We start from the raw sequence: 15,462 nt of genomic DNA on the forward strand, positions 1-15,462 counted from the left end.
TTTAAATAGAGAAAGCGGGAAAAAAGTTTCAGTGGGAACAAGAAAGTCATATGCACTAACTTTCCATCTCAGCAAAATTGAAATTCTCAGAAAAAGCAGAATGTCTTATAAGGAGGTTGACATCATTTGGATTCTGGGAATGGGGATACAGTTGTGTAACCTTATTTATTATTTGTATTATGGGGAAAATAGTTGTAAGCTGATTTTGTCAAATATTTGTACTTAGTTTCTTGACAAAAGTTTGAAATGTGGGCAGAGCTTAATCTTGTCTTGTTTTCTCCCCCGAAAATGATTCTTGTATTTGAGGTGTTTTTGCGAAGTAGTAGTACCCTAGGAGAGCTGTCTTTTCCAATCACTTATCTCAGGCAGGGAAGTAAAAGATTTTGTTTATTTTTGGTCCATTAACCTACTTCAAAGGTTTTTCTACTTTAAAGTTATAGCTGTAACATCTCCTACTCTTCCAGATCCATATTTAATTGTTGAGACACTTCGAAGGTTTAATTTCATACCACCCTTGACCTTTACATAACTTTTCTTACTACTTTCAGTAGCTTCTTCACATGGTTATAAGAAGAAAACTGTAACATTTCATTGCTTATGAAGCTCTCTATATCTATCAACTAATGTAACTAGGAATCTTAGATTATAAAAACAAAAATTAAGTTTTTTTTATAAACTTCAATTCAAATAGGACCATGTGAATTCTTAAAAATGATGCAATCCTCCAATTCTACCAATTAGCGTAATAATCAGGTCTCTACAGAATTTGACCATACAATTGTAGCTTGTACTGAAGTTCACCAAACACAGTGTGCTGGCTGGAGCAGCTTCCAGAAACCTGAGTTTTCCAGGTTTCTGAGAAGACCTGGCAGCCAGCTCCAGAATCAGCATCTGGTCAACTCTCAGAAACAGACATAAAGAGCAACTCATTGTGTAATTCCCACAATGGGATACAGGAAGGGCAGTTTGTCAGCTCCTTGGAGAGGTTTAAAGAAGTGGCCTGATCATGATATTTTTACAAGATATTTCTATGTTATTCTTGCACTTGTATGCATGAGTACATCTTTTTTTCATTCATTTTTGGACATCACATCATTCATTTCATTCTTCTCCTTCAGTCCTGTAAAAGCACCGAGCGCCATAAAATCTAAACAGCCCAAGCATGCTATAGTGGGTTTACACAGATGTGGAAAAATATCAAAACCTTTATTACAAAAAAACAGGTACTAAAAAAAAAATTTACAGCAGTAAGAGGAAACCATGAAGCACTGTCCAGCTATATCCTCAGCCACAGCAATCCTACATATTAACGAGGATCAATTAGATGAAAATGTATAAGTTTTATAAAGGAAGAACCAACCAACACCAAACAAAAGGTTCCTAGAAGCCTGACTTAAGAGAGAGAAATCTTCTGACCCTAAGTCTTATTATTGACTTTATCCTAACGTACAGACAAGGTACATGCTTGTAGAGCTCTGTTAAGTTATAAGATATGGAAATAAGTAATTTTGAATCATGGCTACACTTGAAACCAACATTTACTTCTTTATCTGCAGAATTTGGGATCTCACTGTGTTTTATTTCCTTATCTAAGTATTTGAAATACTAAAACTTCAGATAGCATAACTGTGTAAACATGTTCTCCATTATAAATAACTGAATGTTATACCAGTGTGATGTTAAATTAAATGGTGGGTCTGAAAGCAGTTTTAGAAATTTTATGTAAATAGAGAAAATTATTTAAGACCATTCCAGGGAAGAATGACTTTTAGGTACCTTACGATTTCTTCTTCATGTTTGAAAACCAGCCTTTAAGGCTTGTCTACTCACTAGAAATAAACACAATCCCTTATCCTCCGGCGTATGACATAGTTATGAAGATACATATGGAGGACAGAGGGAAGAAATTTGTGAAGTGTTCTGATCCAAACTACGATCTTATTCTATATACATTCTTTTATGACCTTTATCAGCATGGTATTTGAATGCTTTCTGATAGTACAGTAGGAGACTGCAAGCGTTTTTCTAATGTTTTGCCTTACAGAAAAGGATTATTGCAACATCTTGTTCTTTATTCCCCCCCCCTTTTTTTTTTACTGTAAGTGTTGCTATGTTGCTAAGGTTATGCTCTGATTTTCCATTCTTCCCTTGACACCTGTGGCTGAAATAATAACATGAACAACCTGTAAGAAAGTTCAGATGCTGCTTGTAATGAACAGTGCGTTAGACCTGTAGTGTGGAAGGCTTGCAAAGTAGACTGCATACAGAATTGCTGGGCCTTTGTACCCAAAGCTATTGGTTGAAATCCTTGAAGTTCTTAACACACATAGGCTTTCAAGTCCTGTTTTCAAAAGTGTTTGAAATGATTTGAGTGCCAGCAGGCCAGATTTTTAGAAAGATAATGGGAATTAAGTGAGTAGTTACCTTCTCAAAACTGTTTTTTCATTTGGTATATAGCAGCTCATGCTATGCATTTATTTTCAAAAATGCTGGGAGAAGCTCACTTACGCTAGAAGAGTTTAAAGTAAGTATACATAAAACCCCACAATATTTTATAATTACATTTTTATCTATAATTAACAAGAAACGAAGATGGCAGAAATAAGGTTATGATAAACTCTGGTGGGCTGCTGAACTGACATAATTGCTCGAGTTTTTTAATTTGTTCAATTAAGTTCATGGTCCTTACTAATGGATCCATTAGCTTTTTACAAAATGTCACATGTTGATCTCATGGAAAAATCAAATAGTCGATATAGGAAGCATAGTTGCTTCACAGCATAGCTATTTGTGAGAAGGCTTGCTGGCAACTTCCAGTCAGAGGCCTAATTCTACACTGAGATTTATCTTGTGGCTTTTTGTTTTGCATTTGAACTCTTGCCAGAGCAAAAAGTCTTGCAGAATTACCTACTGCTGAACTGCATTGTGAAATTCAAAGTTATATCAATCTAAATTTTGTTCTTTTGCAGCCAAAATTCAATTATTTTTGTCAAATGTGACTTTAACATCACTAGTTTATAAATTCTTCCTTTTTTTTCCTTTACTGAGAAGCCACTTCTCAGAGAGAATTAGTTTTCTATTGAAAATGGACCTGTGATCCAGTTTTCATTTACTAGTGGTGGGGAAGGTTTTTGTTTGTTTTTATTAAATTTGGTGCCTCAAATTCAGCCAGTGTACTTTTCATGTTAGCTTTGAGGTCAAGGTGAATTTTCACTTTGTTTTCAGTAAGGAGTGTTTGTCTCCTTCGTGTGCTATAAACTACACTTTATTTTGGCCTTAGTTTTGTCCACAATTATTTGGAAAGCAGAACTTTCAGGCACTGCAAACCACTATGCCGTTCATTGAGATATGTGAACAAGTTAACCCAGTAGGCTGCTCTTGACAACAGTAAGTCAGGCTCAGAGCAATGGGTGTTCTGAATTAAAATCATGGAAAATTTGTACTTCAGAGCAGAGCTCAAGGAGAGCTTAAGCTTGCCTCCATGTGAGTGAGTCTTTGGTTGCTTCTGACTTCATGGCACAAAAATGAAAGTCACCTTGAGTTCATTGCTTCTGCTTTAGTAAAATTGAACAACTTTATGGCCAAATCCAGAATTATCAGATAGGCATTTACTCGGTATTTCAGAATGGGTATTGTGTTAAAGAACTTGAATTTTTGCTACTGCCTCCAATTTTGCCTGGGTGTTTGCATTCTGTTGGAGAACAGGCTAGTAGAGCAGAACCGCTCCAGATCCTTTTCATTGATAGCCATAGCTGGAGTTTTATAAAGGTCTGGTAAATCTTGAGCTCTTGTTTCTGATTCTGATCTTACCTGTGTCATCGAAAACTGTTTCCTGTGTGTCTACAGTTGATAGCTCTGCTTTTTCTTAAATCAAGCTCATTTTCTTTCACAATTCAGAGTAATTGCAAATAAGTAGCCACTGTCAAATCTTCTTAAACTCTTGCAGTGTTTGCTGGTTGTAGCAGGAATCCTACTAATAGTTCTGAAATTTCTTGGGCCTTCTTCTGTGTGTTTTATGCATGCTTTTTTTTCTCTGTATGTGTAAAATATATCGGGGAAATTTTCTGTAGGAGGGCAGAGAGATTGAACTTAGGGGACAAGGAAGGTGTCAAATCAATGTGTGGGTGATTCACCACTCAGTTTAGACAGCTTTGGCTCCAGCAGACATTTCGTTCCTCAGCAGCTCTAGACACCTTGGGTCCTGCTCTTCATATGGCACTGGGTATGTCTCAATCCCCAAATTTTCCAGGTGCTAAGGCTGAGACTAGTCAGCTACCGTTCTGCTTAAAGATTTACTGTGTCCTCCTAGTCTTATAGTCAAGCTTTTATCCATTACATAAAATCACCTATTTTCACCCACCCCTTATACACTTTGGACATAAGGAACTTGCCACTGTTTCTGAGCTCTTGTTGGTTCACTCTACCCAGCAGGTACCGTAGATGAGTGGCTTTTTTGGATGGGTCCTCTAAGCAAGAAGGTGTTTTCTGGTGGCATCAGGTTCTCCATTTATTTTGCTCTCTCCCATTAACATATGTTCTTGTTAGACAGGAGCATTCCCAGCAATGAGAAATGGACCTGTACGGGTTTACCTTGGTAGCTTGAGCCGTGCAGCTTGATACATGCTGAAGGCTACCCCTAGCAGAAGGCTAGCCAGCCAGCTGCGTGCCAGATAACTGCCCACAGCCATCTCACACAAAGACACTATTAAACAAAATATTGTGCAAATGCCACTTTATTTAGCTGGAAGTGTCTGGGGGACATGTTAGGTGTTGGTGCATTTTTTTGAGCAGTCCAGTGCTTGTGACAAATGTCTGAAGGCAAAAGATGTTTGGAAGCGGGGGAAGGAGTTAGATAGACTTTTCCAGCAAATACGGAACTATTTTTCATAATAATGTTTTCCAGATTTGGAGCTTATACTTAGGAAGTGATGTAAGCATCACTCCTTAGGATAGCCCCAATATAGTTACGAAGCAATTCTGAGAATGATGTGATAAGGTGTAGCACGATGTTTGAAATTTCCTTAAAATGTGCTTTGTTTCCTGAAAGCTATAATATTCTTGTTATTTAAGTATATTCTCTGTCGTATCAGTCTCAGTCCCACCTCAGAAAAAACTGCCTGTGATTTCAAAGGGAGTTTTTGCCTCAGGTAGGGCTTGCAACATCAGGACCAGGAATTAGTGTAATGTGACCCACCATTTGTATTGCTTTGGGGTAAATTTAAGAGAGAAGATTTAACATAGTGTATGTCATGCTGAGATATTGCAATATCTCGGATGGGTTATTAGGCACTAATCCAAAGGTTAAGTGCAGCAACTACATGAGATGTGGCTTTATCCTTATATGATCTATGCCCGTGTTCTGTTTTGTAGTTACCTGAAGTGGGAATTATCACACATTTATACGACTTTATTGAAACCTATCCTAAGCTATTAAATGTAGTTTCAGTAGAAAAGTGTGTACATATTTATGTCCTTTGAAATCTAGAAATCAGTTCTCGTATGTGTGAACTCACTGAAATTCTGAATCTAGGTCCAAATGTGCACCAGATAAATATTTACGACCTCTGGGAAAGTCTAGATACGAATTTGCAGCTGAGAATCTTTTCTAATTTATATGCATATATCTTTTTGTTTCTTATTTTCCATGCTGTTTTTGCTTGGCTTGCATTAAATAAAATGCTTCAATGGAGTGTGGTAGTCTAGCATTTGTTTTGCCTCGGGAGTAGATTGCCCCATCTTGCATATCTGGTCAAGTAAATTGCTCTCTTGCCTGCGTATTTCAATAATAGTACTGGGCTTCAGACCTTCCTGTACAACCCCCCAGTGAGCAGGGCCACAATGGGCTGGGCCTGCGTGGTGCAAACAGGCTTCTGTATTGTTATGGATGCATTCATCTCCTATTTGCATAAATTAATAGTTAAAACTTGCTTGGTTGCTTAAAAAAACTCATTAGGCTTTGAAAGTAGCTGAATTATGAGCACTGTGGCAATCGCTCCCATTGACTTGTCTCCTGCTGGTTCAGTGGGAACCAGTCCATCTCGGGGTCAGGTCCCTAAGTTTCATTGCAGTATTAAATAGATAAAGTTTAAAAGAAAATGCAAATAATCTGTTGAGTGCAAAGTGCACGCTGGGGAACTTCCTTACAAGAAAGAAGTTGTGTTTAAAATTTTAAAACATAAAATGATATTTTAGTCTTAACGGCTAATTTTTGCTCAGGAAATGGATTTTATTTTATTTTTCAATCAATTTTCTACTAGTCACTAGAGAATGTTTGACATTGTAAGAAAAAGGTCAGTTTGTATAACCTGCCATGGGAGAGGAATGCTTCGTGTGAAAGCTTGGCCAGATTTTCTTCTTTGTTTTTATTAATCGAATATTCTGCTTTGCCTTTATTTAGTATCTTCAATACATGATTTTTATTTTTCTTTTTTTTTTATAGACTGGAGAAAGAGAGCATTCAGCACAGCATTAGCAATGAAGCAAAGGCCCAAGCCCTTCAGGCCCAGCAAAGAGAGCAGGAGCTGACACAGAAGATGCAGCAAATGGAGGCCCAGCATGAGAAAACTGGTAGGTGGTAGGGAAAGATTAGAGCCTGGGCACTCACTCACAAGCCAGGCCCACGCCTTACTGTGAAATGACATCAGGAACACCTGTAACCTTTGGCTGGCCGAAGGGAGCAGATGCTAACTACACCGGAGATTCCGAATTACATATTAGTTAGCGTTTAAAAGAGAAAATGGAAAGTATTGCCCACTGTCTGTTGATTTCAGAGTGCTGCTCTCACATCTGTTGCACCATCTGGATTATGAGTTTATTTACCTGTGTTCAAGAAACGTAAAGCTGAGAGAGACCACAACAAAGTAGAAAAACAAAGGGCTTGTTTTTGGCTGGATTTTCAGGCACACATGTTATATAAAGAAAATAGCATCAGAAGCTCCGCGGGAAATGCTCTGAGCTTACAGTTAAAGTCTCCTGAATAGCATTGAACAGTTCCCACAGTACACACATTATAGCTACTCTAAAAGCTTAATGAGTTTGCTTCGGCATCCAAACTGGAGAAAAGCTTTAGCCATTAATCGGTTCTTAATTCACTGTCGCAGCTGGATGTAATTCACTGGCTCCAAATTGATATGTTCCTTTATTTAATCTTTGCAGCCTCAAACATTTTCAGCATTAGTATGTGTCCCCCCCCACACCCCTAATCTAGAAGAAAGATATTTAATCCCTTGCATACTTCAGCTTGTCATAATAGGAGACTCCATTGCACTGACTTAGCTGATCAATAACTTCTAGCCTTTAATCTGGGAGTAAAATGGGTTTTACAAACAAAAAAAAAGCCTATTGTTGTTGTGAAGTACTATGCCAATAAAATTAATAAAATGCATTTTATAAACAAAAAATAATTTTTAGGGAGGAAATCTCTAACCTCTGAGCATGAAAAGGAGGAGGAGCTTCAGCTGTAATGGAACATGGTGTATTCATATGTTTAATGAAATAGCATTCTTATCCACCAGTCGTCTAATGCCTTCAGAAAAATGATGTAGTTTATATTACTACTAAGCAGTGCCAGCTAATGCCTGAGATAGCAGGCACATTTACATCTTCCATCGATTTTTTTGCTTTTTTGCAACATTATCACAGTACACAAGGACCTTATCTCGTGTTCAGGGAATGTAAACTGCTACGTTATGGCTACTGTCTACACAGTAGGAGAAGAGAAGAAGCACTCAATCATATTTCACTGCTCTAGCCAGCACATCTGCATATGACCAAGTGTAATTTTGCACAAGAGATGTGTAATTTACCCTCCTTGTGCATAAATTGTCCCAGTACACAAAAATGAAACAACATTAAGTCTGAGTATGTTTTTATATATTTGTAATAGGATTAGAAGGAGTTGAAAATAGAAGTCATTTGTTATGTACATAAAGAAACCCTTGTGTATTATGATCTTCCATGCATACAGGAAATTTGGGTAACAGTGGTCTGTCTTTCTCTGAATGATTTTAAAAGCAGGAATCAAGAAATATAATTTTGCAATATCTTCCTTTTGGAAGAATAAAAGTCTTTAATTTTTAGGTAGTGAGTTTTGGTACAGCACAAGCTAACAGTAACTGAAAATGAATTTATAAAATTGTTTCACTACAACTCTCACTGGACAATAAGTCTATCTCATTGTTACAGACAAAAAATAAATTACAGCAAGCACAGGACACAGTAAATAAAATAACTGCTTTCTAAAATGACAAAATGAAATGAGTCTACAGTGTGAGCATTTGGATTGCTAGTGTGTCCTCTGCACCAGTTGAGTAAGCAAAAGGCTGCTAAGGCATGGATTGCTAATTTTATTCTTTCCAGAAATATCAGTAAACTTCCAGCTAAAAAGCAAAACCACCAGATTAGATGCATAGTCTTCACGGTGATTCCTGTCACACAAGACCTTATTCAATGGTCACCTCACTTTAACACTTTAGGTTTAGCTTATTCTGACATATAGCCTTTATCTGATGAATGACAATGTTAAAATTCCATGTCCAGACAGTTGAAGCTTAAAAAAACATACCAAGAACGGTGGGATCTAGACAAAAGAAATTAAGAATATATTAAATAGTTCCTAAATTCTCTATAAATTTATACAGTTTTAAAATATTTTTCTAGTTTTATAATTTTATAATTTCTAGTAAATGAACTGGACTCATTGCTGACCTCCCAGAATACATTCATAGCAAAATTAAAGGAAGAATGTTTTTTGTTGGCAAGAAAGTTGGAACAAATATCAGAAAAATACAGGTTAGTATATTTTCTTATCCTGTCCCCTTTATTATTAGGATATGCTTCCTTATTTTATATTTGTACTGTAATATTTGTTCTTATTCGTGTTGTCCCAGGTATTACACATTTTCTCAATATAATACATGACATTTAAATAACATAGATGCATTTTTCCAGGATAGTTCTACTTTTCTACTTTTCAGATGATGTTTCTGGCTATTAATTCAAATTTCCTAGATGATTCCAATGTAAAAATTGTGTACTGCATTCTTTCTGATGTTCTTATTCTTAATATGAAAATTTGAAAATTGTTAACAGAGCTACTATTGTAGTTTATCTGAAATTATATTAAAAATACTAAATATTTAAAATTCTCCAACCTGTAGTATGTTGGTTAAATTATTTATGTAAAGCTCCATTCATAATACTACACACTGAATAATTATCTCTGAAAAAATTGTTGTCAAAATTGCTTGTCATTGAAGCTCTGATTCTGCTGCCACTTGTTATGTGGTGCTCTCATTAAAATCAATAGCAGGTCTAAATACAAAGCCATTGAAAATTCTGGAGTAGAATTAAAAACTAGAAGCAATAACTGGTTTCAATAAATACAAAAATATTAAGGTATCTGTTTGAAAATTAAGTTCTATAGCACAAAACTATTTTTTAAAAAATACAAGTTCTGTAGATCCAGCCCTTGTATTCTTCACTAGTAAGTAATAGGATTTTTTTTAAGTGTGAAAATAGTCTTTTTGTTGAAACTTTATATTTAGAGTACTAAACAGGGCTGAAATGCAACTTCTGTAAGTTTCATGCAAAATGAATTTAGTAATTAAAAGTAGTATTCATCTTACACAGCTTACATGAAGTAAGAAGACGCTCAGCAAAGGTAAAATTGGTTTTCAAGATAGGCTTCTTCTGATGGGTGGATTTAATCATCCTGTTGAGGTCATATAACAGGGTCAACACTCACTCAAGGAGAGAGCTTATTTATCCCTGTATCCTGTTTCTGGGAATGGTCAAAAGGGAATGATATAAGTAGATGGCAGGGCAGGCATATATATACAATGCTTCCCACAGGTACTGTCTCCACTGTCCGTCCTGCTTTTCACTGAATAAAAAGTGTTGACTAACTGTTAAGTGACTAAAGATGGGAGATGAATCCCACCCTGAGTATTTGAGGAAGAAATTAGAAACTTGAAGAAATGTAAGTGACCTTCCCCTGCAAATGTTGCGGTGGGTATTCAAGAGAGAAGCAAACTAAATTTTCCTTCTGAAAAAGCAGAGCTCCTCTGCTAAAGTAATACAAAATCTAAATAGATTCAAATCATATTATTATTCCAGCAATAAAAATGCACACAGACTTTGTTGCTAGAGCTCACAGTCACAGACTAGTAACTGTAAAAGGATGAAGGAAAGACAGAAAACATACTGTGAAAACACATTATTCTCTGAAAATAAATACCAGAGATTGCCAAGTGTTTCTCCACCTAGCAGCATTAGCTGACTATGTCAAGAACCTGGAAGGGGGAAAAGAAGCCCTCTTGGATCCACACGAAGTGGTATACTTTGCACAAGGAATATGGAAGAATGTATGAAAGCAGTTTTGAGAAGTTGCCCAAAAATAGCTTGAGATTGCCTGCGGTGGAGTGGGAGCTGCTGCAGGCAGTAACAAGAATGGACAGATAAGTAGGGACAAAACTAGGAAAGCATATGAAAATGAGAACAGAAAGGTGGAACCAGAAATGGTGTAAAATGGTAACTTAATAGATGGCTTCAAAAATGATGTGATCAGAAGATCAGTTGCAGAAAATGACTTCAGCTAGGTTTTAAATGCATCATCATTCTTTATCTTTTTGTAGCACCTCTCCAAAAGGCAGTCCTCACACTCATTGTCACCAGCGATAGTGTAAAATGCAGTTCTGAGATAGAAGGTTATACCTTTGTCCTCTGAAAAAAAACAATCATTTTAGAAAGATTTTATAACTTAGTTCTTATGTACATTATTAAAAGCAAATCAAGCCTTTTTAAAAAGAGATGCATGAGTAAGTTTATTTATTTATTTATTTGTTGTTTCTTGATGGGAAATAAAGGGTCCATCTGTAATGAGAGATTTCAAATTTGCGAGAAGTACTTATGTTGGACACCTCTGTATTGTGTGTATGTTTTTATATTAAATACAGGCTTTCTGGTAAATCTAAACTGAAATTTTCTTGTTTATATGTAAGCTGGAACCGTTTTTTGTGAGCTAGCCCCTATATAGGATTAGAAAAACTTCAGAAAGACAATGTCAGATGAATTATAAACCCCTCAAGCTGTGCAGAAAGAAGATAGTGTCTGGGAAGGTTTTTGTATGCATAGGCATGTTTAAAATTTTTTGTTGATTTCTTCTTCGTTATTTTGTTCTTTTTTTTTTTTCTCTGATTGTCACTATCTGAGTTTCTAGGTTGTGGATTAATGCTTAACACTGCCCACTGTGTATTTGTGATTTGCGTTTTGTAATTAAGGGGAACAATGGGAGTCCATTGGGTCTCATTATATATAATGGTTGGTTTAATTTGTTTCACTTCTATCTTGTTAATTGTAAATTGATCATTAAGATTTGAATTCTAATCTGTCACCAGGGTTGTGAGTATTGAAGCTAGAGCAATGATCCTGGTTTTAATCACTGATGATGAGAAACAAATTTTATAATTTTGGTACATATTGCAGTTCATATATTTTAACACTGTATTTTATGGTGTTATAAATATTGTTAAATGACTTTTAGTGTAGTTTTACTGTTTGGACTATAATGTATAAATTATATTACTGTTTTGGCAACAGTAGGCATCCAACTGTGTGAGTTTAATTGAAGTAAAGAACACACACCCGGCTGAACTATTTTTCTGCATGTTTGGTTGACTGCAGTTATTGCGCTCAGTACCAGGAGTAGCGTGTTTGCTGAGGGTAGCTGTACGAGGATGTGCAGCAGAGTCTGTCTGCAGGATGAGTCATTAAAATTATATGCAATGATACTCATTGTGAAAGCAGAAAATATTTTAGAGCATATATGTAATTACTATAAAAGTAAATAATAAGTTTTAAGAGCAGGAAAAGACAATACTTTAAAAAGCACTGTGCTGTGAGTCTAAGTGCTGCAATGCAAAAGATGGTTCAGAGGAGTAAAGGCAGTGTTGCCACTTTCACATTCAAGAATCAGTTCATCCTAAAAATATCCTAAGACAGACTTTAAATTGTGGCTATTTAATATTTGCTGATTCTTTGCCTCTAATCTGAATGTTTCGGTTGAGCTTGGATTTTTATTTTATTTTTCCAAGATTTTCCCAGCAAGAATGGTGGGGTTAAAAACTTAATTTGCTTTTTTTTACATAGTAGTTGAGGCTTTTGTGGTAGATGGCTGGATCCAGAAATAGAGAGGTTTTTTTCTGTGGTTGTTCTCCCGACATCATCAATGATTTTGAAGATAGCCCATTCCTAATATGATGGCTTATGAGCAGAGAAGCATTTACACAGACCTTGTACTGCCCCTGGCTGGGTAGAATTACTACTCATGGTGTAAATTTGCTATCACTGTCACAATGCAGTTGTTTGGGCTTTTTACAAGTTTGTTTTTATTATCCAACATTTTAAAATTTCTTAAAAATCACATAAAATTAACTTTGGAAACTGAGATGGATGAGTAGTGTATTTAAAGCTACAGGAGGAATCTTCATCAGATGGTGATGCAGACTCTCAGTATGCAGTTGCGTATTGGGTCCAGTGTTCTCTTTTTAATGCCAACATGTAAACTTTGTAACATTGACTTCAGCAGGCATTCTGCCCTTGGGCTGTCCTCCAAAATTTCAGTGTCGTGAAATACCTGAATCTGAATGTTCAGATTCTTAAATATTTGAGTTAGAAGGGCCATTCTCTAAATTTTTTAACTGGAATGGTGTGCTTTTTATCGAGTTCCTCAACTCAACAAAATTCTTCAACTCTTGTAATTATATTACAAAAGAGTTGTAGAAGAGAACACAAGTAACATGGTTCAAAGCATCAGACATTTAGAGCTATGTATTAGAGATAAGAGATCATGCTACTCATGTTCTCAATGAATTCAGTGCTTTCTTTTGTTCCTTTAATGGTAGTTTTCAGTAGCGTTTTGGTTTTGGTTGATTTGAATCCCCTGGTCTTCCCAGAAAGACTTCCTGCACCTACAAATGTGCTGGAAGCAAGCAAGTCCCTTTAAAACTTTTGGATTTTTACCTCTTTGAAGTCGCTTCTGCTGTTTCTGTGAATCAGAGAGACACACACAAATGCAGAAAAAGAAGCAGGATCCCATGGTTGAGAAACCCTATCAACATGATAATCTACAGTATTCCCACCAGGCAAATATTGTTGTTGCATTTTCCTGGCAAAAAAAGGAACGCAAGATGGCAGATGAGTTTAATCCCTGTTAGCACTTGCTTGGGCTCTGTTACATCAGGTCACTGGTGAACTGCTTTGCAACAGGCCTTTGCTTTTATCCACTGATTGTCTCTCATAATATCAGTATCAAGAAAAGACTGCATTCATCCTGTGTGATAAGAATTGGTCCAACTGACAATACTTTTTGATGCTGACATTTCACAGCTATCAGTATTTCTGTTAAAAGGCAAGAATTAGACTTCAGTTACCTCCCTATAACAATCCTGACCACTGTTCAGGCAGCCATCCAGGAAACTCTTGTGCGTTTAAGTTTAATGTGAATATCTGTGTGATTCTGATGTATTTTTCAGTGATCCGTAATAGAGCTGTAACTCTGCACGTAAATCCAATTGTATACGGTCTTCTTCCAAAGTTGCCCTTGCTAAGTTCTTTCAGATTCACAGATGATATCATGTATTGTTCTCCATTTAAATATGAAAAGATGATGTTGTCATTTCCAGATTTGACTTGTCAGTGTAACAACATGTTTTTGAAGGAGGAGTATTCCATTCTCCCTGCACTTTGTTGTGTTTTTCAGAATGTCAGTTGTTGTTGCATTCTGTAACAGCCAGGAAGGTAAAGTCTCTTCGTTCTGTAACTGCAGCATATTTAAGTTGATGATTTAAAGATATCTCCGAAGCTTTTTAACCTCAGGATCTGGAGTGGCAGATGCCATAAAACAAATTTGCTTGCTTTTGATTCTTATGTTCTGATGGTATAGCAGATTCTGACATGTTCTCATTAACCTTTTCCAAAGAGTTAGACTGTACAAGTGCATAATGTATATTTTATCACAATTTTATCTGAGATCTTTTCCTGATATTAAGAAACAGCTCATGCCTGTTTCTCCATGGGCTGATGGTTAGAGATGTAGCAAGTAACAGTCCCAGGTCATTCATGGATCTGGTGTCTCTGCTCACCCGTGAAGAATAAGAATTGCTAGAAGTGACTGATTTTCTTAAAGGCTGTGCTGAGTCTTATGTAGATTAGAGTATGTCTGTATGATTTGTACCTTGTTTTTTAAGATTTATTCATTTTCCTCTTGATGTTTTTTATCTGTGTGGTGGTATTTGGGCATGTTATGTTAATAAATTTTCTAAAACAGTAGTACTATTGAGAGTTCAACCTGTACAGTGCAATAAGGGTTGAACAAGTTTTTAGTAGCGATATTTAAAATTAGATGTTAGCTTTTACCAATAAAGAACTTGAAATGTATTGTCAAAATGCTGGACAAATTTTTGCTTAACAAGTATAAATTTACATTTATCGATGATGTTTAATATTGGTGCCTAATGTCAAATGACATGCCTGTTTAAATTCGGCTGGAATAAGCATAGCCAACCTCTGAGTAATTGCTACTGACATATTTCCCAAATACACTGCAGTATCATGTTCTTCCACCTTAAGATTATTTGAAATACTTTCTTGTTTCTGTAAGTTCTAGTAATAGCCTGTTTATGCATTATATATACATGTATGAAATTTTATAAATGCTGAAGCCACATATTGATGGCACGCTGCAGGATGAAATCTGACAACATCCATCATCACTGTGTTTTACTTCTGTAGATCTGAAGTCAACCAGCTTAGTCAGGAAAAAGAGTATCTTCATGGCAGATTGGAGAAGATGCAAAAACGGAATGATGAATTGGACCAACAATGTATCCAGCATGGGAGAATGCATGAGAGGATGAAGTCGAGGTAGGAGGTCCTGTTAATCTGTCAGTATGTGGTATGCTCTACTGTACCTGTTGTGTTTTGAACATAAAAATGGCACTAGATTGTTTGAAAGTAATGGTCTTACTTTATGAAAATGACCACCGGTTACCCCTCCTCAAGCATTCTGTGAAGTTGTTTTTTTTTTTTCAGAACATCTTTCGCTTGTGCCATTTTGGATAAATAAAAGGAAAGCTCGAACAACATAGTCTTCCAAAGAATTTAAGCCTAGTCCATATGTGTGTGGGCTGCTTCGGCTGTTCTGTGCTCTAACTTGGATGAATTGTCTTACCGTATAAAAAAAAAAGGGGGAGTTGGGGGGGAGAAGAGGGAAGGTTATTCAGTAATGTGAATGTAGACTACAGATGTGGATTCTGTAAGGCCATGTAATATGTTCTTCAGTATTGCCATTTTACCTTTATCAATAATATTTAACTTTTATAAACAGAAAAATCTTTTTGAAGGTCTTAGTATCCAGAGAGCTATTAACAGCTTCCAGGTGCCCCTCGCCTTTTCAGAGGGGTG

At 36.2% G+C, this 15,462-nt stretch overlaps 1 protein-coding gene across 7 annotated transcripts in view; it reads left to right on the plus strand.

Moving 5' to 3' along the window:
- SDCCAG8 (SHH signaling and ciliogenesis regulator SDCCAG8) overlaps nucleotides 1–15,462 on the plus strand; it is a 114,014-nt gene that overhangs the window by 52,442 nt on the left and 46,110 nt on the right. For 5 of the 7 annotated variants that reach the window (XM_040553556.1, XM_040553557.1, XM_040553558.1 and 2 more), the window contains 3 exons: nucleotides 6,440–6,567; nucleotides 8,682–8,790; nucleotides 14,791–14,922. In XM_040553556.1, the coding sequence (XP_040409490.1) occupies nucleotides 6,440–6,567; nucleotides 8,682–8,790; nucleotides 14,791–14,922 (369 nt within the window). Of the gene's footprint in view, nucleotides 1–6,439; nucleotides 6,568–8,681; nucleotides 8,791–14,790; nucleotides 14,923–15,462 lie in introns of those variants that run through there. The other 2 variants (XM_040553560.1, XM_040553561.1) reach the window with 2 other exon arrangements.

This window comes from Cygnus olor, chromosome 3 (assembly GCF_009769625.2).
Source record: "Cygnus olor isolate bCygOlo1 chromosome 3, bCygOlo1.pri.v2, whole genome shotgun sequence".
Taxonomy (NCBI): domain Eukaryota; kingdom Metazoa; phylum Chordata; class Aves; order Anseriformes; family Anatidae; genus Cygnus; species Cygnus olor.